This window comes from Solea solea, chromosome 7 (genome assembly GCF_958295425.1).
Source record: "Solea solea chromosome 7, fSolSol10.1, whole genome shotgun sequence".
NCBI classification, from domain to species: domain Eukaryota; kingdom Metazoa; phylum Chordata; class Actinopteri; order Pleuronectiformes; family Soleidae; genus Solea; species Solea solea.
The window spans coordinates 12,808,665-12,831,699 of NC_081140.1; the positions used below are offsets into that span (position 1 = coordinate 12,808,665).

Sequence of the window (23,035 nt, forward strand, 5' to 3'; positions counted from 1 at the left end):
TCTGAGTGTACTGTGAGTTTATAATGTATCAGTTGTGACATTGAGAAAGTAAAGATGTCCCCCTTTTAGTGTAGTTTTAAAGCATTGTGTGCGCCGGTGTTTTGCCCTGAGCTGCTGTGCGGGCGGGCGCAGAGGGGCGGTGCTCTCCCTCCCCTGAAACACTCCACAGGGCTGAAGCCGCTCAGTTCTCACAGGGATGGGGATGTCGGCCGAATACGACAGCGGCAGTTTGCTCTCTGTCAGTGTCAGCGAGGGAACTCCGCTGCGAGTCAAATGATTGGAGCTGTACGGAAATGCACAGTGTGGTGTTGAAAGTGTGTTTGTCCCGCAATGATCCGCAGATCTCCCCAGCATTGGGACCTAAGGGCCGCCTGGATCCTCACCGTCACTACCCTCATGAGCGCTCACTCCACCGGAGGATCACCGCTGCTCCCACAGCCTGAGGTACAGCAGCACACGGACATGTTCGCACACATGTAACCCAAAGTTAGCATTTATTGGGTGTGAGGCTCCGTAATATCAACGATATACAGCTTCTATTGGCGAACAAAAACTTTGTTTTTTGTGCTCTGTTTTGTCGTCCATATAATATGGTATATAAATTATACACTAAGGTGAAATGTTGAAATTAAATGTCTCGCACTTGTTTGGGGACAGTTTCTGACGTTCTAAGAGTAGACTAGAAATTTGTAACATGTACATTAATCACAACAACACTGAAAGCTGGAACATCTGCACATTTGGAAATCCTTACCAAAAGACATTACCTTTAGTCTTACTAGTGTTTTCCTGCTTTATACTGTTCCTGACTGTCAAATGAGCCACATAATTGCTGCTGTTTGGAGTCTAACATGTGCATGAGCCAGTTTTAGACTACTACACATGTACTGCACCTTTTACTGTAATAACACAGGTGATGCATATCAAGATGCTGATTAAAGAGCGGGATTATTGCACAGGTGATTGCACCTTGGACTGCTCACAGTAAAGGCGTCTCTAAAAGGTGCCATCAATAAAATGCCAGCCCAAGGCTCACTTATCGTGCAATAATCATGCTCTTTATTGGGCATCTTTCACTCTCATACAGATTTTTAACAAATTTGTCAGCATAATTCTTTGAAAATGAGAGCAAAAACTAAAGTAATGTATGTAATGTGTACATTCATATTCTGTATATTATGTACAATGTATACTGTATTGATATGGGTATATTTTACATAGGTTTTCCTTGTAGTTTAATTACTGGCTTTGGTACATGTGTAATCATTACAGGATCATTTAATATATCAGTGTCATATACAGTGTGCACTGTGCAAGTGTCTTAGGCCACTAATAGATTTGTTGTTCTAGCAATGCTATAATGACTTTACAGTTAAAGTGTCCGGTATTTCGTGTGATCTACACTTATATACTTGAACAGCAGAATAATAATAAAAAAAAAACTGTAATTAATGTTATTAGTACAGTCTGTGTTTGTCCTATTTAGATTAAAAAAAAAAAAAAAAAAAAGGTGTATTACACCAGGTAGAAGATGCATGGATGTCGTATATGACCCAGGCACATTTAACAGAATACAAAGGGACTATTAATACAATCAAACCTATTAGGCTACATGTAGTGCTGCATTCATGGTTGGTACCACTGTAGAAATTTATGTTGCAGTCTTTGAAGGACAGTGAAATAGAGGCAGCCTATTGAAATGGCCACCATTTGAATAAGCTGTGTTGAAAACTGCCTTTTAAGTCTGTTGTCTTTGTTGATATTTAATATGCCCATTTCAGACTAATACAGTAGCTTTCCACAGTGGAAAACAAGGGACCAAACCCACTTTAAATAGTAACAATTATATGTGTGTATGTCTCAGATTTTACACTTAATTGCCTCTCTGTGGTCTGAGTTAAATTTGACTTCTGTCTTTTTTGGTCTGCATTCTTCATCAAAACTGTTTAAGCGTTCAGCATTAGTTCATTACATGTGTTTCCACAGCTCCTCTCTCCTGTTCTTAGATAAAACAAAGCCCTCTGGCATATTCCACTGTCTGCATTGGGACAAAGGGACATTTTTTTGTTGCACATTCCTTTTTGGCAAAGCACAGCTGTCCTCTGCTCAGTTTTATTTTTCCATCCCACCTTCACCACATCTGTAATCATAGCTGCGCTTGTTGTCTGAACATGAAACGTGCTACATACACACAAAGAGTCATGACTGAAAGATGATCATATTAAGCGGTTATGAACACAACTAAGCGACGCAACACCTGTTGTCATGCGGCCTGTTTTTATTTTTTTATCTACGGGCGTTCATTTCAAGTGTAGAGACACTTGCATGTTGACATGAAATTCTTGAGCAATAATAACTATGAATTTTCAATGACACCCCAAGGGTTTCTTTGTCTTATGCAGGGTGGTCCAGATGTATACATCCTTTCCTGGCAACCTACAACACATACAGTACAAATGGGAAAATTATCGCTTCACTTTTATAACTGCTCATTTTCCTTATTGGGGAATCTGGGGATTTACCACAGCATGTGTTTACACTTACCAGACACCACTCAGGACAACTTTAGTTTTGGTGTTTGCATTCATTTTATTAGCTCTTCTGTACCTAATAAAGTGGCAGGAGTGGCACCCAGTGTGGTTTTATGTTTAGCAGTCCTTCTGCTTCAAGGTTCGACGTGTTGCGCTTTCATTGGTGTGTTTTTTTTTTATTTTATACAATGGTTTTATTTGAGTTTATGCTGCCTCTCTCTCATTTTGAACCAGCCTGGTCTCCTCTGACCTCTGGCATCCATAAGAAAATTTTTCCCCAGATTGCTGCTGCTCACTGGGTGTTTTCTCTCCAAGCCCTAGAGGTAGTTGTGTCTGAAAATCCCGCTTGTAAATAGTCAGACCAGCCTGTTTGCCAGTAACAAGTACATTTAATTGCTGTCATATGATTGGCTGATTAGATATTTGTAGTAGGCACTTAAAAAAGAAGAACTTATAAAAGAAGTGTGTTTTCCTTGCTGGTTTTCTGATGCTCTGTTTAAAATATGACCATATTTGCAGGTTTTTCTGGAAAAGTACGGCTACCTCCATCAGGACGACCATATCCACAATGCAGTAGAGGTGAAGTCAGCCGTTCGGTATGTGATTTTTAAAAAAAGAATTGTTATTATTATCTCAAAGTGTTTACTTTTATCTTAATGAGAAATAGGTGTGGTATGGTTGTAGAACAAGGTTGTACGTTATTTGTTTTTGCTCTTTTTCTTTGATGCAGCGTTAAGTGTGTTTTCGTCAGGGGGAAGGTAGTAGTAGTAGTGGTGGTGGCTGGTGGACCAGCCCTTGGGGCTGTACGTCCGTGCAGGGCAATAAAACACACCCTCACCTCTGCAGAGGGAAACCTCTGCTGAACCCTCTCTGAACCAGGCAGGAATTTAAAGAACCTCGCCCTCTGGCCCATATACCACTGCTCTATAATGAATACTGATTTAAAAGCTAAGCTCTGTTGGGTTAGTCAACCGTGTATTTGACATTTGTCATACAACGTCTTCTAAAATGTTATTTCTTCACCTTCATCAAGGCATCTGCTCAAATTTCCCTCACACAGGAGTCATTGATGTCTCTGGTTAGATACTGAAGTAAATAAAGGTCTTAAGCCCCTCGTATACTAAATGTTGCACCATCATGAGGCTACTGTTTACTACAACTGCTGAACGTTGCAGGTTCTCCTCTCTTATATGAGGTGGTGGTGGTTACAAGCAGCGTTGTATAAAGTGCCTTCTTACCAATCTTTGGTAGAAGTTGAAGTCACTTTAAGCTATCACTTAAGTAAAAGTCTTAAAGTATATGACATTTACTCTACTTAAGTATTTCCTGATTAAAATTTTTGAAAAAGTGAGGAGTAGTAATGATTCAGTGTTAGGGCGAGTTATCTTTCATATGTGTCCTTTAGCAAGACACTTTACTCCATGTTGAAGTGTATGAATGGGTATGAAAGATGTGTGAATAAAGCAGCTCATCAAGACTATATAAATACAGACCATTACCAACTCCTCCTTCTGATTTAATTTGGTAGTAACGAGTAACAAACATAGTTAGACGAAATGTAGTGGAGTGAAAGTAAAAGTTGCTAGAAATATAAATAAAGTAAAGTACAGATATACGTGAATTTTGTACTTCATTCTTGTTCATTTTATTACAACACTGGTTACAAGAAATCACATTGAGTATCTGTATTCTACTGTGTTGTGTTAAACCTCGTTAAACTCAGTCAACTGTCCAGTGTTTGGTACAGTATTTGTTATATAGTATTTGGTATTAGTATATTGTGAACTATTTATCGTTCCATTTTGAAATTTACCTGAAATATCATCATAAATATTTTAAATATTATTGACTTTTCTCAAAAACTTGGGACTTTTTTTCACTTGATCAGTCGACTACTGACCAGACTAGAGACTCGGTGGCTGCCAGGTAATTTGAGTTTGAGATTAAAGGGATATTTTTGAGGTGTGGTTGTTAATTGTTTGATGGTGTTTTATGGCAGGTGGCACGTTATGTTATTATTCTGCCTTTGATTAGTTTACATGAACAGTAACAATGTAACATTCAATGTAATATAACATTCCTTTATGTGAAAACAGGCATTTGTGTGTATACACTGGCAGTGCAGGGGCGGGCGGGGGCAAGAAGCATTTGCCAGGTTGTTGAGCAGTAGAATTCACCGCTGAAACTTTTCATGGATGCTATTGTGTGTTTTCAGTCATACTCCTACCTGTTTGCAGCCATACTGAGAAAAGCAGAGAGTCACCTGGATCTTATAGTGATATGTGGGCTAATTTGACAGTGGTTTGAATGTAAGGGGCATTTGTTTACATTAAAAAATGACACACTACAGTTTCAGTGTTTCAGTACTTTATTCTTCCCTCTTATTTGAAATGAGGTTATATGAAAAAATTGAATTTAGAATTCGGGAGTTGCTGTTAGTTTGTCTCTGTGAGGTAATTTTGTGTTTTTCACACACATCACAGATTTTAGTGATGAGGCAGTGGACGTAGACCAACAACGCCTGTGTTTTGTAAAGTGAAATTGCTGTATTTGTCAATGGGAAAAGCTGTGGAATGGCAATGTAATGCAGTGGACATCTTTTTAAGATAGCATACACTTGAATTTAATTTGCTGAATTCTATTGTTTAGTAACTGAAGTCTGTTTTCCTGTCCCTGGTCACAGCCATGTTTTTCTGAGTGACTCAGACAGGAAGTATTGGGTAACATTTAAATTCCTGTTGGTTTATACATTGTTTGGTGTGATTGAAAAGCCACATGTCTACTCAGGAAAGCATTCAGACAATCATTTTCCTCTTTCTGCAGCGAGTTCCAGTGGCTGTCCCGGCTTCCTGTCACAGGTGAACTTGACAGCGCCACCCTGAGGCAGATGGCGGAGCCTCGCTGTGGAGTGTCGGATGAGGGCAGCCACCAGATCTGGGCTCTGAGGGTGAACGGCATCTTTACTGGAAAGAGGGTCACGGCAGGACGCAGGAAACGCTCTGTCACACAAGGTACTGATACCATGTTTTTATGTGTGTTTGTTTCTGCTTTAGGGTGTGAATGACGTCCTAAGAGCTGTGTAAAGAAATGGCTGATAAAATCCACTGCCTTGTCAGTGTAGCTTTTGTGTGTCCTATTGTGGAGTGGTCATAAAGAGGCAACAGTTAACTGGGAGGCTCCACCTTTTGTAAACTAAAGCACCAGATAGAGCTCAGTGGTGTAATTAAAGGTGTTGGCGTGTCCGATGTTGCACGTGTCAGTCTGGATGGCTTTGCGTTCCCACTAGCCAGACAGACACTACTCTCACCTTTCTTACCGCTGCAACCATGGTAGTGGACAATAGTATATTAGCACGCAGCTTCAACCCCATCTCTATTCTTTTTCATCTTTGTTTTAGTTGGTCGCCAGTTGGTCCACGATGATCATTGTGCCACCTACTGGCAACAGGAAATCCACCTTTATTTACCTTTACAAGCTTTACATTTGCTATACTCAGCCATTGCACATCCACAGCTGCTGCTTGCAGACCTAGTATTTGATTGTTCTTTAGAAGCAAAAATGTGCTATAATTTTCACATCTAACAGTAATAACAGCAATAAAAGGCTTTGCTTGTGAGCAGATCAGTGAGGTTTGATCACGCTGCAGTACTTAAAGTGTTTCACGGTGGTTAACATTGCTGCTGAGCTCAGCCGAGTTTCTCACAGAACCTGAGAACTTACTGAGCACACAGTCCTGGCTGTGTTACAGAAAACCCCTGAAATTACAAACTACATTTCTGTGTTTTGTATATGTAGAGTAAATACTACATTAAATTGGACAAAACGTCTTACGTCAACCACTGAAATATTGGACACGGCCCCTCACTGTGTATGTGGTAGTATATTACTGTGCTTTAATTATCATGAATGGGGAGTATACAGTATATGACTGTGTGTGTGTGTGTGTGTGTGTGTGTTGTAGATGAGCACTAATAACTAATACCTTATACAAAACACTGCATTGTCATTTTTTACATTTTCAGTATCATGTTATACATTTGCATCCTGAACTGTACCTTTAGAGGCAGGTTGTTGGTACGATGTGTAAATGTCTCTGTTGCTGTTGTTCATCACATCCACTGTCTGAGCAGCAGCAGCAGCAGCAGCTGCAGCAGCTGCAGCAGCTGGACATCAGCACCAGTGGAAGGAGACTTCTCTCCTGCTCACGACTTTTGCCTCCAGCCTCATGGTGTGTGTGTGTGTGTGTGAAGCCTCTGCATTCCTACGTGTCACTGACGAGGTTGGCTAATGTTCAGGGAATGCAGTTATGGCTGACGTTTGCCTCTTCGTGTCAGTACCTGACATGTTCCCTCTGGTAAACACATCCATAACTGACTGAGTGGATTACATTGTTTGCCAGGCTGAAGCTGAGGCTGATTCTCTGTGGCCAGATTTGTCTACAGGCTGAATGAGTGGGTTTCCTCGCTGAGTGATGAGCAGGATTATGGTCTGTTCTGGTGTAAGAAAGCAACTCTCTGTCATTATTTTTGTTCCTGACATGACTCACATAACATGCCGTAGCATTATCACTCAGATTGGCATTAATGAACATCCTCTTGTTAAACCTCTTAAAGATCTGCCTTCATTTATCCACTGATGGATTTAATTAGTCTAATTACTTCTTCTCATGTTGTTTTGTGCTCCAGAAGCAGCTGATATGTTTCTGCTTGCAGCTGGAAGAATGCTGACTGGAAGAGTTTCATGCATGGTTCAGACGTTTTAACTAACACTGGGCAAAACATGAAGTATCTGCATTTTTCTGGTTAAATAGAAATGCTGTGCACATCCTGTGCAGTAAAGGTTCATTTGAAAGCCTCTTATTTTCAGTCCACCTCATTCCTCCAGACATTAATGATTCATCTCATCCACACGGTTGGTGTAGTGGTTAGCACTCTTGCCTTTGCAGCAAGAAGGCCCGGGTTTGTGACCCGGTCGGAACAAGAGCCTTGCTGCATGGAGTTTGCCTGTTCTCCCTGTGTGTGTGTGGGTTTTCTCCAGTTTCTCCGGTTTTCTCCCACAGTCCAAACACATGCAGATCTTGGGATTAGGTAAATTGGACACTCTAAATCAGGGGTATCCAGATTTGATAAAGTGAAGATTTCCGGGGGCCTATGGTCACTTCAGACCTTTTTTTTTTAACAGATTTTTAAATGAAAATGGAGCCAAATCTAAGCCACGCAGGAAGCGCCTTTCTTTCACATCTGGCGTCAAATAACATAACGTAATATGAGATGAGTGAATATAGCTGTCTGTCACAGGTGGGTTTCAAACCCAGGACTCTGGTTTCACAGAGCAACGCCTTACCAGCTGAGATAATGGGAGGTGACATGCGAGTGAAGCCGATTTTCTGTCCAAGTCCCTCCCTGGCCATAAATAATACATTATAAAACCGAAGCTGCGGGATGTAAAAAAGCTCACCGAGGGACTTTGGACATGCCTGCTCTAAATTGACCGTAGGCGTGAGTGTGAGAGTGGATGGTTGTTTGTCTCTATGTGGCCCTGTGATGGGACTGGTGACCTGTCCAGGGTGTGACCCCGCCTTTCAGCTTGGATTGGCACCAGAGCCCCCTGCGACCGTCATGTGAAGGATAAAGCAGTAGAAGATGAGTGAGTGAGTGAGTGAGAGTGAGATAACTTCACATTTGTAGTTGTGATGAAACATTTTGACAACTACTGGACTAATTCAATGAAGTCACACAAACTCAATCATGATAACTGCTGTTTTTTGAAGTCATCTCGACACATTGTCCCTTGTTTCTGTGAACCAGCCTGAGACTTTGACACTTGATCTTACAGATAACATGGCTGTCAGCTCAGACAGAAGAGAAAACTGATTTTTTTTAGCCACATAGCAAAGCTCTTGTGCACCATAATGTAAAATCTATGTAAAAATTGTATGGGAGTTGCCGTGTGGAGAGAGTCTGATTTTATGGGGGGGGGGGGGGGGGGGGGCTTCTGGGTCCCAGGCCATACTTCATAGACAATTTAAATTAGGAATATGTCTCAGAGGGTATTGTATTGGTATTGTATTGTATTAATGTTTTATATTCAGAGGTAAAGTAGCTTTGTCTCTACAGTATACCTGGTAAATAAATATTTAAAGCAGCTAATTTAGAAGAAACCCATGTGTCATGTACTCCATTTCTATTAGCAGCATGGTGATGCAGTGAAGGGGTGAGGTGATACTGATCAGTATCACTGGATCTGATATTTGGAAAACATAACGTAAATATCACATTAATGCTTTACTTAGAAACAGGCTTAAGAGAGATGTGTGCCATTGCCATTGCCACCATGTGACCATCATGTGAGTCATGCAGGTGGTAAATGCATCAGCACAAAATGTGACACAGCTTAGTTGTTTTGTTTAAACGTTTGAAATGACTTTAAAAGTCATTGTATCAAAACCACTGAAGTTTTCTGTTGCACCGTGAACGAGGAATGGGCTGTACCCAGAGACTTGTCAAAAACAGTGGTCATCACCCAGGTTGTGTGTGCAGTGTTGAGTAACACGATCATCCCCCCTGCAGGTTGGTGCGGGTCGTCAGTCAGAGGAGTTTTTGATGGTATAATGGCTGAAGGAAGTGGCATGTTTAAACTGAAACTGCAATACCAGGATATTATAATCTCATACCACCCCCACGGCTTCCCATGGTCACATCAGTATTTGACACAAAAACAGTGGCATCAAGCCATCACTACTGCTGCGGTTATCAGCACTTACCTCACAGCAAACAATCCTGTGTCTGAACTCTGGTTTCTTACCTTGTTTTCTCTCTTCCACATTCCAGAGATGTGCAGGTTAACTGGTGACTCCACCTCAGCCTTAGGTTTGACTGTAATCAGCTGGTGAACCCTTGTGACTAATGTCAGCTTATTCACTTTCATAGACTTTATATTATCATCTTTAACATTTTGGTGTGTTTTTATGTTGTTTCTTGTATTTTATTTGACATCTTGTACTGTCTTTATACTTGGTGACCTTGAGTGTCCTTAAAGGCGCCTATTAATAAAATCTATTGTTATTATTATCTGTATGTTGATATTTCAAGTACCAGTAATATAATGACACATCAGTCCACCTTCTCTCCTCGATGAGACGAGCCTTCGTTAACCGCGAGCTTAATAGTTTGAGCTGTTTGTCCTTGACACCAGACACTTGCTGCTGCTGCTGCTGCTGCTGCTGCTGCTGCTGCTGTTTATTAACCTGCAGCTGTGGTGTGATGCGCTAACATCGCTGGCTCTCAGCTTCATGAAAGCTGAAAACAGACCTTGACTTGTGGTCGAATCTCATGGTCGTTCCCACTGATATTTACAGAACTGACATTCCACCACCCTACAGTGCAAAGTGTGTGTGTGTACATGTGTGTTTTAAAGGTATGCACATATATATATATATATATATATATGCCATTTTCATCAGCATGAACAGAGTAGGGTTCAGTGTCTTTGCTCACTAGACCTGCACTCATTAGCTGATTAGATCATCAACACTTAAACACTCGATTGTCTGCAGATTATTTTCATTTGTCTTTTGAGCACAAAATGCCTGAATCGTATAGTTCCAGCTTCTCAAATGTGATAGTCTAAAACGATATGAAATAGAGAAAAGGTATTAGGTTTGAGTTTCAGAGTGTTTGTCTGTATGATTATGTGAACGTGGTCTCTGGGAGATTGTGATGACATTTGGACGGTCAGTGCTCATCTCTCCACTGTCTTTACATCACTCTGTGGACTGTAATCTGGTCCCGACCCTCAGGATGAGTTGTAACTGAATCAATATCTTATGGTTTCGTGTCATCATCTTCATCTGGTTGAAACTTTAGCTGACTAGATTCAGTTCTTGCGGTAGACTGATTCATCAATTGGCTGATTAATCAATTAAGTAATAATCAGCATCAGTGGATTATTATTTAATGATTTTAACGGGTTAATACTTATTTATGTTCCCAGAATCCTGATTATCTAAAAGTTTATTTGACAAGGTTTCAATTTTATAGATTACCTGTATTTCATGTATTTAACATTTAGTTCATGCGATATGTTTTTTTTATATATTGAAAACACTGTATATAATGTAGAAGAGACAAATCATTAGTGTTACTTAATAAACTTGTACATTTAGCAACTTTTTTGGATTATTCAACAGTTATAATTGATCAGATGGAGAGTTTTTACATGAATTATGTAAAAACACTATACATAAGTGCTGTGTTGTGCAGAACAAAAAGCAGGAGGGACAGACCATTAAGGGTTGTTTAATAAATATAAATATTACATATTATATAACTAATGACACATTTCTATCTTTGCCGGTAGAAACATCTGTGCGCACATGTGTGTGTGTGTGGCAAATGGGTTCCTCGACACCAGTGACAGAATCTCTTTGCACGACCACAAACAATAACTTTGGCTATCACATGATCTTAGTCTGTGATAACCCTCCCTCCCTACACTGCTGCTACGGAGGACGTCATGTTAATTGCTTCCATAAGGGAAGTGGAGGAATGTCTTGTGTGAATTGGACTTCCTGGCTTCCCCTGCCGTCTTCGGGGACCTATTACTCTGTGGAGGTCTGGGACAGAGAGAAGGCGCCCGAGCTCCTAATCTACTCACTCCCGATCTACTCGCGTCACGTGACAACAGGCGTAATCTACAGTTCATCTATGTGAGAATTTATTTTCTTTAATGAATGTGAATCAGTGGGATAACTTATTTCCCCAGATACAATGACAGAGTGATTCAAGTGAAATGTGTGACACAAATCAAGGATCAATCCAGAGCCTGGTTTACACAAAAATAAAACAATTTCACTGAGGTTTTTGAAAATTCTGTGAAAGAAAATGCTGAGTTATGAGAGGACGTAAATAGCACGTGTGATCAAAAAGTGTTTTCTTGCTGCTTCCCATCTTTCATTTCAGTCATTTTTGCTTGTTGCACTAAAGCTGGCGACACTTTTTCGCCCAATTTTACTCACGATTTACGGTTGAGCAGAGTCTTCACCAGTCGCCACTCATTGGGGACAGTCGGCCCGGTTAGTTGGGCAGAAATCTGTTAGTGTGTGACGGTAACAAACCCGACCTGACCTCAGTCGCAGTCAATCGAAGACAAAGACAACAGGTAGTAGCAGGAATATCAAAACTGTCACTCTGATAGAAATGGTTGCTCTCGCGAGGGTTTGCGCTACAGTTTGATCAGTTGTCTTCAGTTGGTTTGACATATCATGTAGTCTGTGATCCCTGCAGTCGGTCAGTGTGCACTCCAAGTCTTTTCAAAATCAGTTAGAACTGTGATGGTTGTGTAATGTGTCGAGGAATGTTTCCTCATCAGTCCACACATTCCTCCTCTCGTCCACTGATTCAGCCATTTTTCCAAGCTCGAATCATGTTTCTTTTTCTTTTTTTTGCCTTATTCCAAGTTGGTTTTCAAGTGTTCTGTGTTCCATTCAGGGCATAAAGACAGGCTGATGGAAACCCACTTTGTGTAACTGTGAAGTTGCTCACACAGAAACACACACTGATGTCATTGCCAAACCCATTGACAGTATGTAGTGCATACCTCTTTTTATCGCTCTCACCTTTCACATGACTCGTTGCTCTGTATTATTTAGCTGCAAACGGCATCAAAGCAGCTCATATTTGACTAAAGTGGCAAGTACAGCATACTGTGTAGGATTGTTGTGTGTAATTCTAACTCGAGTGTTAACAGACCTCCCTCTCACATTCGGCCTGTCAAGAAAGACATACGGCGACTCCGTTTTTAAATATTTTGACAACGGAGAGTGTATGTGATTGATGATGCCACTTCACAGTTAAGACTCAAATGTGAAAGTATGTGTAAACCCAAAAAAAACAAAAAACTCTTGTACCAGGTCGTCTCACATGAGACTGCACAAGTACAATTTCTCCTGAAGTTGATGTCAACACTCTGTGTCTCATCCTTCTTGAACCATCAAACTAGTACAAGTTATTTTTGCCCGCTTTGAAATGATGGAAATGCAACAGTAACTAAAAAGAAAAAACATGCAGAAGATCTTCTCTAAATGCAAAACACATCAAACCTTGATGCACATGTGCTACAGCAGCAGAAGAACACACACACACACACACACTTGCCACTTTATGTGTCATGTGTACCTAATAAAGTGGCCAGTGGGTAAACACTTAAGTTTACTTTCTAATGGTTTACATTCTGGAACGGTATAGTATTTTTGTACTGTGATTGTCAGAGGTACTGACACATGTATCTGAATATGTTCTTTATCATATTTGTAAATACTCCCATACAATATGAAAGTATTTGTTACCACAGCAGCGTGGAGACACCAGGTTTGAGTTGAATACTTCAGAATAGATGATTATTATATTGAACTGCACACATAGTTTTAAAAGGTTTTTCACCAGTTCTGTCATCAGCTCTGTCGGGTCTTACACACTCAGTCTGAGCAAGTGTCCAGTCTCTGCAGCTGCCTCTCCTTAAAGGTCCATATTATCTAATGATTGTTTCCTGTGAGGCAGCCTCTCTGTCTGCTTGTTGTGAATGCCTGCTGCATGTTTTAGAGCTTGTATGTGTGTGTGTGTGTGTAACTGTATGTTTGCTTTGTTTCTAGATTGCTATGCTGTGTAATCCTGTGTATATATGTGAAGAGATTAGAGTATTTTAAATTAAAAGAGGGGCCGGTTTTACAGACCCCGCCCCCCCACCCCCATCTCTGGATCCCCGAACAAATGGGAGTTTCTGAAGTTTGCGACACGTGTAATTATGTCTAAGCTGAGAAACCACACGTGTGTGAAGGTATAAACAGTTTTGTCAAGCAAGTACTCGGAGTGCTTGATAGTTTACCCAGCTGTGCTTGAACACGGTTAACATCCTGTCATCTTGGAGCGGCTTCACGTCGAATGTCATGAGATATCCCACATTTATAATGCAGGATATGAAGTGTTTGGAAATATTATGAGCAGCGTTGTACAAATGTAAACACTGTAAATGTTAACGTGACAAACCAAAGAGGAACACCGAGCCTATAATATAAAATTATTTATATTGTGTACTTTATATGACAGGGTTAGGGTAAAGTTAGATTATATGAAAGTAAACAAATCAGGCCTCAAGTCACAAATGAACGAGGAACTTTGGTATTAATGGTTAAAAAATTTAACTGTTATTATTCATTGCAGCTCTAATATAAATGACATTGCCTCTCTGCATTTGTTTGAAGTAGTTTTTATTTTTTTTGAATGAAAAATGTTGCTGTCCCACATGTTTGCTCTTATGTTCACTGGGCTGTTTTTTTTTTACCTGACAGCACAAAGGTTGATTTAAAACTCCGCCTGTATGACTCACTGACCATTCAATCACAGAGGAAACAGCAGTGGCACTCAGTGGAGGACATATATCTGCCAAAGTATAATAATCCTACTCAAGTAGAAGTACAGTACATACTGTACAGACTCACTTCTGCTTTTGAACGTGATGTAGTGGCTGTGCAGGGAAAAATAAACTTGTGGTATTCAGGTTTAAAATGAGGTCGTAGTGGAGGATCCATGATGTTTTTCCTTCCAATCACCTTATGAAAAATTAATGAATTTGTTTATTTATTAGGTTCATAATTTAAGTATAATTGTCATCTCTGTGCCAAAGAAGAAAATACTCTCTAACCTTTAAAGATTGAACTATATATGTGTTTTTTATTGATGAGCAGTGGACCTATTCTGTAATAAATGTATAAATGAGATGATGTTCTAATACCTGTGTGTCTAATCTCTCTCTCTCTCTGTGTCTGTCTCTCTCCCTGTCTGTGTGTGCACATGATCTCCAGTGGAGAAATGGTACAAACGCCACCTGACGTATCAGATCGTGAACTGGCCTCGTCACCTGTCCCTGGGCTCAGTGCGTCTGGTGGTGCACGCGGCTTTCCAGCTGTGGAGCAACGTGTCGGGCCTGGTGTTCCAGGACGCCCCTGAAGGACCTGCAGATATCCGGCTGGCTTTTTACGAGGGAGACCACAATGATGGTGTCAACAATGCCTTTGATGGACCAGGTCAGGCTCAATCACACAGATTCAAGACTACATATCTAAGCAAGACGGTAATTACTTATTAAAATGGAATGCCAGTATTAGGTGATGCAGAGGAAGTTTAATACCCAGTTGATACCAAAAAGATCTTACTCCCACAGACACTTAAAGCTTTAAAAACTACACACAATAACCTGATTATAACCACAATACCTGGTTGCCGTCAGATTTAAGCCGTAGTTTGATCACATTTCACCCGTCTTCTTCTGCTCTGATCGTCAGGGGGAACTCTGGCTCACGCCTTCCTGCCACGCCGGGGCGAGGCCCACTTCGACAAGGCGGAAAGGTGGACGCTAAACGGACACAAAGGACACAACCTTTTCATGGTGACTGCCCACGAGATCGGACACACGCTGGGACTGGAGCACTCCCCGGTGCGTCACGCTCTAATGTCGCCTTATTACAGGAAACTGGGACGCAACCTGGTGCCGAGCTGGGACGACATCATTGCAGTGCAGCAGCTGTATGGTGAGAGGACATCGATCTGTTTGAGTTTATGTTTTAAGACTAGTGTTCAAACTACACTATTTTAAAGGTCCAGTGTGTAACTGCAGTGGCCTTCGTGTTCTTTCTTCTTGGTTTGCACAGTATGTGCACACTTTAAGATTGCAAAGTGTGCTCTCTGGCCGGTTTGTCCATCCAGGCTTTTGTAGAACCCTTGTGGTCCGAAATGGTGACACATGTAAAGTAATGCCCTTGTCTAAAGTACATCTAAAATATTTTAAGACTACAAAACCCCAACAGTTTTTATTTGAAAGCAGTTATTGATGTAGACACAATACTACTACTACTACTACTACTACTACTAATAATAATAATAATAATAATGCAAACATACTTATGGTGGTATATTACATTTTTGCCAATAAGCTGGACCTTAAAGGGCCATTTCACACAAGAAATATAGAATAGAAAAGACTATTTGATCATCAGACAGTGGATCTGAGATACAGTTCTCATTCCAACAATAACAGTGGAAGTTGGGATTGAAAAAATAAATAAAACTGACAAAAGCTAAACGTTTAAATGTCAATTATAACAAGTTTCTATCTATATCTGAAAAAATCCTGTAATAGGATGTGAATTCAACAAACACAGCAGCGTCGTAATTGTTTTAAGTTTACTCTTAAGTTGTGGGTGAAAAAAACTGAACTGAAAATAAAAACACTTGATGATAAATGTCTGACCCAGGACCACTGGGTTTAAATGAGGCTGCACTTAGTCAGACTGAGCTATTATTGGAATAATACACAGAACCAATTACATGAATTCCAGACTTTGAAGAAACACAGGAGTAATTTTTGCTCTGTGGCCCATTAAATCCAGAGTTATAGCACCGAGCTGTGAAAAGGTCTAAGAGGCAGCCCCCAAAGACACCAGCTGCACACGCAGAACAGAAATGTGTAGAACAGCAAAATCTGGAGTGAAAGCGCCAGCTGGTCATTTAAACCTGGCTGTGACCAAATGACTGAATGATCCAGAAAGTTGATGTATCCTCACAAGTTACATCCATTAATGTGATTTGTGTTTTGAGATAAAGCATTCTGCAGTGACTTTATATTTCACTGTGTCCTTGGCGAACAACTTAGACAAATCTAAAATACTGTACACAAATGAATAGATTTTATTTCTTCACCACCCTCAAACAAAAATACAGTAGGTTTAAACTATGTTTACTGTATTGTATTAATAATTATAGTTACGCATAAGACTTATATAGTGCTTTTTTTGTAAGGTGCTCAAAGTCACCTTACAAACAAACAAACAAAGGTAAGCAAAGTAATAAAAAAATATATCAAGCAATCTTGTTTAGGTTGGTTTTAAGTTGGGTGATTTCAGGATGCGGATGTTTGGAGGTTCACATGGGGAGTGATGTCGGAGAAGGTCGGTGATGTACCGAGGAGCGAGATTGTTCAGGGCTTTGCAGGTTTTGAGAAGAACCTTAAATTTGATTTGGAACTCCATTGGAAGTCGGCGTAGTTTCTGTAGGAGAGGTGTGATGTGGTCTCTGGAGTGGGAGTGAGTCATCAGCCTGGCAGCTGAGTGTTTTTGAAGGTCAGTGGACGGAAGGCCGTAAAGGATGCTGCTGCTGCAGTAATCGAGTCCGGAGGTTATGAAGGCGTGGATCAGTTTTTGTGATATGTTTGATGTGTGGTCTGAAGGAGAGAGTGGGATCCATGATGACCATCAATGGAGAGGGAGAAGTCTTTGGAAGAGTGGAGGCGGAATTTGAAGCCAATGATTAGGATTTCGGATTTATTGCAATTTAGTTTGAGGAAATTGTAGTTCATCCAGGCTGTTATTTCAGTGAGGCAGTCTGTGAGAGTGGAGACAGAGTGGCAGAAGTGATGGATCTGGTAGACGGGTACAACTTGGAATCATTGGTGTAACCTTGGAAATGCAGTCCGTGTTGTCGAATGATGTGATCAATGGGCAGCATGTACAGAATGGAAAAAAGTAGGGGACCAAGCCCTGAACTTTGGGGGACACCGTGTGTGACTGGGGTTTGCAGTTGTGTATGGAATGTCTGTATTATGTATTTGTGTCCTTGAGGTAATCTTCTTTGTGTTTGTGAAACATTGTTCGTTTGTTGGGTTTTGGCAGTGATTTAGCTCCATCCTCAACAGTAGGAAGAATGTTATATCAGTTCTGTCACTATAGCTGCTGAGATAGCTAGGTTTGGATGTGAGGGAAGAAGAGGAGGTGGTGTGAATGTTGTCAACATCACGCACAAACACGCACGCACGCACGCACGCACGCACGCACGCACGCACGCACGCTCAGTGTTAAGTTGTGTTGACTGTGTTGTGATTGATTATTAGTGTGGGATCATTGCATACATGAAATACAATAGTTTGAGTGTCTGGTCCCTCCCGGCATGTGTTAGGCAGGTTTCCACATGTGCCTCTGCAGAGTTCCTTCTGCCACTAAGTACCTGCTTTCACTGCTACAGTTGTTGTTGTTGTTGTCCTCTTCATGTTCAGTCTAAAAGCAGCCTCAGGATCACCTGACATCGCCTGTGAAGGTTATGCTGCTTTTGAATCTACGAGATGCAGTCACCGTACACAAAGTGCTTTTCCCCCGCTGTGACCCTGAGACACAGGTGTAAAGCAAGTACACTGGGCCGAGTGCCTTCCAAAGGAATGTTTGCATGGCTGCAGGACAGACACACTCACACTGATCATTTAGACCTGAGATGGAGCAGGGTAGAAGTTTTGCTGACGGGGCTCGTCTATCCAGGCCTCAGCTCCTCAGAGCCTGCCTCGTTTACTCTGGCCTGACCACACAATTACACACAGTTACACTAACTGCAGCACTTATTGCAATTTGGATTTATAATGTTACCACAGATAATGTAATCACCACCAAGAATGTGGTTGATTATTCAGCTTTCATTTTAGTGAAAATTGAACCCCGAAAAAAACTTGTTTCATTGCTTCACAAAGAAGGGTCGTCCAGGATTGCAGTGCAGCATACTTTTTAAGTAACTACCCTTCCTCGACCCTGTGGCGATGATCTCTGCAGAGAGAAGCTGCTCACATGTAAATGTCAAACAGCTCCAGAGACAGACGTGGACAAGAAGTACAACTGACAGGACTGCAGGCGCTGTGAGGTTACATCTGTGTAAAGATATGAGCTTTAGGAAGCGTGTGTGTGCGTGTGTGTGTGCGTGTGTGTGTTGGCACTGTGAGCTGATAAGAAGCAGACCGAATATGTCCGTCTCCAGAGAAAGAGCTGATTCCAGTGACAAGAAACTCCACAAATTAAAAAGATTCATGTGTTTTATCTCGTGAAATAATGTATGTACAGGGAGTGCAGTGTGGTGAAGCAAGTATTCACATTTTCTATGTCTGAAGATATATTCAGATACTTTGCCAAAAGTAATAATGACATTCTCTCCATTACAGTCCTTGCAGATAGGGGCCATCAATAAAAATGACTGATTTTCCATTATTTTCAATAGTTTTCTATACCTAGTAACCCTCTGACTACAAATCCTATCAGAGATTAGACAAATAAGGTAAAACTCTCTATTTTATTGGAATATTCATACAAATACAAATGCTACAGATTTAGTGACTTTAGAGGGAAAAGGCACCATGATGAAGTCAGTGCTGTAGAGGAATGTGTGTGTGGTCTATGTCAGGAAATGTTCTCTTTTGTTCAATTGAATAACAAACCTGATTAAATGTCTGAAGAAAAACAACCACCTGTTTTTTCAATGGCTCCCTTATCAGGTGACCCACTTAAGTTAATGTCAAATTGTAGAAAACAACAAGATAAACCTCTTGCAATTTAGATTTTAGTGCTTCTAAAAATGTTTGTCTTGAGAAATGATATGACTTGGCATTGGTTTGGAATGAGAGGAAAAAGGGAATTCATCGCTGGTTTTTCACCGACTTCACTTCAAGAGGAGGAAAACATTGTCCAGATAACATACCATTAACCATAAACAGTATACAAATGAACATTTGGTTAAAGATACTCACATGTTTGAGATTATTATTATCTGAATACCAGTGATTTTTCAACAGGGAACATGAAGTCAGACATCCAGCTCTTATCTTATAACACACACACTGTGGTCTGTGTATCTACAGTATTTTCCTCCTGTTCCTGGGTTTGCTGATTTTATCCTCCTCCTACACAAATGTTTGTTCAGCGTTGCTAACAAAATGTGTATAATCATGTCTAAAGTGGCATCATTTCATGTCTTGTTTTTGTTTTCTTTGTTCTGCTATGACTGTTGTGTGAGTCAGGAGTCTGCACAGTCCATTATATATAATAATAATAATAATGTAACAGCAATAATATATGAATCATGAAAAGGTTTGCTGCTGGTTTAGTTTCCAAAGCTCGGTGGATTTTTGGTTGTGTGCTCGCTTTGAATGATTTGTTTATTTCCTGCGCCGTTGTCGTCATCCATCAGTATACATCAACTCAGCCACATCCTGTAAAGGACCATTTACTGCAAATGTTTACGTTATCATAACATTAGCTTTGGGAGAAGTCTACGCTGTTTAAATTGTTCACTTTGGAAAATACTTAAAGGGTTCAGTTTTTGTTTTTGACATGCATGGGAAATTAGACTGGTTTGTGTGTTTTAAATAATAATTTAGTAAATGGTGCTTTCACTCACAAGTTCATGCAGTGCATGTATGTGCAGCGCGTTGTTCTATCACTTCATCTTTCATACACATTCACACGCTGCCGGCACCGAACCCACGACCCTCAAGTTAAAAGACGACTCGCTCTACCACTGGGCTACCATGACCTAGTGTTTCATAATCACCTTGTGTGGGGGCTTTTATTTCACGGGGTTCTTGCTTTTGTGTTTTGCTCAGGTAAACCGTCAGGAGACCGTGCCATGAGGCTGCCGGGTCAGGTTTTACACGCTGCGCTGCAGGAGTGGGAGTTCAGAGAGCTTCACGACAGACATAAAAGCACAGACCAGCCTTTCTACTGCCATGGTGTCTTTGATGCCATCACTATGGGTAAAGCTCCATATTACATGTACAGTACGTAGTTCATAAAGCTAGGCGCCTCTCAATCAAAACAATAACCAGAGACTCAGTTTGATGTCAGGAGGCCTTCAGATATCATGGGATTTGTTCTTCTGTTTGGTTTATCTGTGTATTTGTACTTTACAGGGAGAACTTCATGAGCAGAACATGCAGCAAATAGCATTTGTTGATAGGTTAATGTAGAAATGTTGCATATTACATCTTTAAATATCATATCTGAAAGACATTTGTTCATGTGTGGAGAATTTTGTTGTGGTGACCTTTTCAAAACTGGTTCGAAAAACAGAAATACTACTGCTTTATCCTCCACATGTGGGTCTCTGAGGGCTGGAACCAATCCCAGCTGACATAGCACGAAAAGGCAAGAGACACTCTTGACAGGTCTCCAGTCCATCGTCCATCACAGGGCAAAAAACCCCACACCATTCACTCTCCCTCTCACACCTAAGGTCAATTTAGAGTGTCCAATAAACAACTGCATGATTATGGACAGTGGGAGGAAACTGGAGAACCCACAGAGAACGTGTAAACTCCACACTGAAAGGCCCCTGAACCGGGATTCAAACCAAACCGGTGACCTTCTTCCCCGTGAGGCAACAATGCTAGCCGCTGCACTTGTGTGACATTTAATCAGTCTGTCTCCGTCTTTGGTGCTGCACTCATGTGTTTACCTTTGTGCTTTTAATCCACATGTTCAGACCAGAATGACACGGTGCTGGTGTTTCGGGGCACCGTGTATTGGACAGTGTCGGCCGAGGGCGGAGTCACTGGTCCTCTGCATCTCCGCCAGCGCTGGTCTGACCTCCCGCCTGCCATCGAGGCCGCTGCCTTCTCCCCACTGGACTCCAAGTGGTATTTTTTTAAAGGTACTGCTTCACTGAGCTCATTAACGCCACTCACGCTCCCTGTTAAAGACATCCTCTAACCTTCTGGCTAACTTCATTTGCATGCATTTGTTAAAGCTGAAAATAGACTTAAGTGTGCCCTTTAAGGAGCAGGTTTCTATTGAAAGACATTATACTGCACTTAGAAGTTACGAAGTTTCACCTTTGTGTTAGAAGCTAATGAAATGAGGATAAAACTTCTGAGGGTGTGCTGTTCATAGGCTGACTAAGAATGAACTGTGAAACTTGGTTTACATAATTCAACCTTTTCATTATAATAACTGCACTGTTTCCTTCCAAGGAATTTAATAGCTGATTGAGGACTTAGAAACTAACATGGACAAAATCTGGCACAGTGGTGTTACCAGACCGAAGAAACAGGGGTTTGCTTTTTAACTGGGGATGAGAAGATGGGATACTCAGTATTGGTCAAAATCACTGGATCAGTTTAAATCCTATATATCACAGTCTACATGATGCACAGACTGTAGAAACTTCAACAAAAATCAGCAACAGCATTTTAGCTGAGTCATGTTTATTTCCTTTTTATGTTACTCAGTTGGATAATTGTGTCTTTCTTGAAATAGCTTAAAATGACTCAGCACAAATGTGTTGCTAACAGCTTCATTGTTTAAAAAGAACAGTATCAGACCGATATCTCAAGTTTGTGACGTCGGTATCGGACATGGAAAAGTCGTATCGTGCCATCCCTAGTTTTGACCTAAAGTTTTGACTATTTCTGCTATTCTTAGTTTAATTAACAATCTGCAGTCTCACCACTACATGTCACTCAGTGTCACACACTGGACCTTTAAGTGGAGACAGTAAGTTTTAAAAGAGGGACCAACGGGGGAATAAAGTAACCATTACTATATAAAAATATTACTGCTGTCTTTACAACTATTCTTACTCTCCTGTCTCCACCTCAACCCCCTCCCTCATCGCCTCTTTTCTCTCTCTGACGATTTGGTGCTATACAATTAAAGTTTGTGTCAGTGTCGACTCTGTGGCCACCATCAGTTTCAGGTTTGTGTAACTCCCTCTCCTCTCGTGCTCGACAGGGAAGCGGATGTGGCGTTACACGGACAGCGTGCTGGACTCTGGCTTCCCCAGGAAAAGCAGCGAGTCGGGGCTGCCGAACCACCCCGACAGCGCCTTCTACTACTCTCCTCTGGGTCACATGGTCCTCTTCAAAGGCTCACGCTACTATGTGCTGAACCTCAGAACCCTGCACCAAGAGCCCTACTACCCGCGCAGGCTCACAGACTGGACTGGCGTGCCACAGGGGACCAACGGGGCACTGACCCGTCCAGGCGGACGCCTCTACTTGTTCAGAGAACATCGCTTCTGGACGTTTGACCCGGTCAAGGTGCGAGTCACCAGAGAGGGTAAGTGGGCTAAGGATCTGAGCTGGACTGGTTGCAGCAACACACCTCAGAACAACAACATCCTTTGACCAGCAGATGGAGCCGTCAGCTTGATAAAGTGCAATTTGTTGAACATAGAGGTGCTCTAACTTTTTTTTTGTATCCTGAAACCCAAGTACAAGTACTTGCAGATGCAAACTCGTTTATATAGTATTTATAATGCAGAGCAATTAATATTACTGTATGTGAAAGTGCAAATGTGGCTATTTTAATACAGTTTAGACAACAGGGATTAAGAACTGTTTTAGGTCGGGATGAAACCACAAAGAAGTTTGATCTTTTAAAAACCTTCCTTTTGTTGTAGTTGCACACAGAGAGAAACCAAAAGATTTTATCAGCTCTTCCACATTGTCACTAAAATACTGTATGTAAGATATTGTATAAATAATTAATATTAGCCTGTGACTGTCTGCTCTCCTGAAATCTTCATCACTGAGGATTCAACAGTTGAATACGATGAGTCCGTCGGAAGGTGAGTGATGAAGTGTGATGGTTAGTGACTGTTAGCAGCCGTGTAATTAAACATCACAAACCTCTGAGCTTTTCAGCCCGT

General features: G+C 41.1%; 1 protein-coding gene across 1 annotated transcript; it reads left to right on the plus strand.

Annotated features, from left to right (window-relative positions):
• The first annotated feature begins 87 nt into the window (after nucleotides 1-87).
• mmp28 (matrix metallopeptidase 28) lies at nucleotides 88-23,010 on the plus strand. Its single transcript, XM_058633262.1, has 8 exons — nucleotides 88-444; nucleotides 3,051-3,127; nucleotides 5,355-5,542; nucleotides 14,389-14,610; nucleotides 14,869-15,114; nucleotides 19,992-20,141; nucleotides 20,870-21,037; nucleotides 22,117-23,010. Exons 1-8 carry the CDS (start codon nucleotides 331-333, stop codon nucleotides 22,509-22,511), a joined length of 1,560 nt encoding a protein of 519 aa, XP_058489245.1. The 5' UTR covers nucleotides 88-330; the 3' UTR covers nucleotides 22,512-23,010.
• The last annotated feature ends 25 nt before the right edge of the window (nucleotides 23,011-23,035 follow it).

What these genes read in the sequence shown, in the direction of transcription:
- mmp28 (XM_058633262.1), top strand. Translation starts at nt 331, where the DNA reads ATGATCCGCAGATCTCCCCAGCATTGGGACCTAAGGGCCGCCTGGATC. An exon ending in CGCTGCTCCCACAGCCTGAG is followed by an intron (nt 445 to 3,050) that starts GTACAGCAGCAC and finishes CCATATTTGCAG; the next exon opens with GTTTTTCTGGAAAAGTACGG. An exon ending in CAAGTGGTATTTTTTTAAAG is followed by an intron (nt 21,038 to 22,116) that starts GTACTGCTTCAC and finishes CGTGCTCGACAG; the next exon opens with GGAAGCGGATGTGGCGTTAC.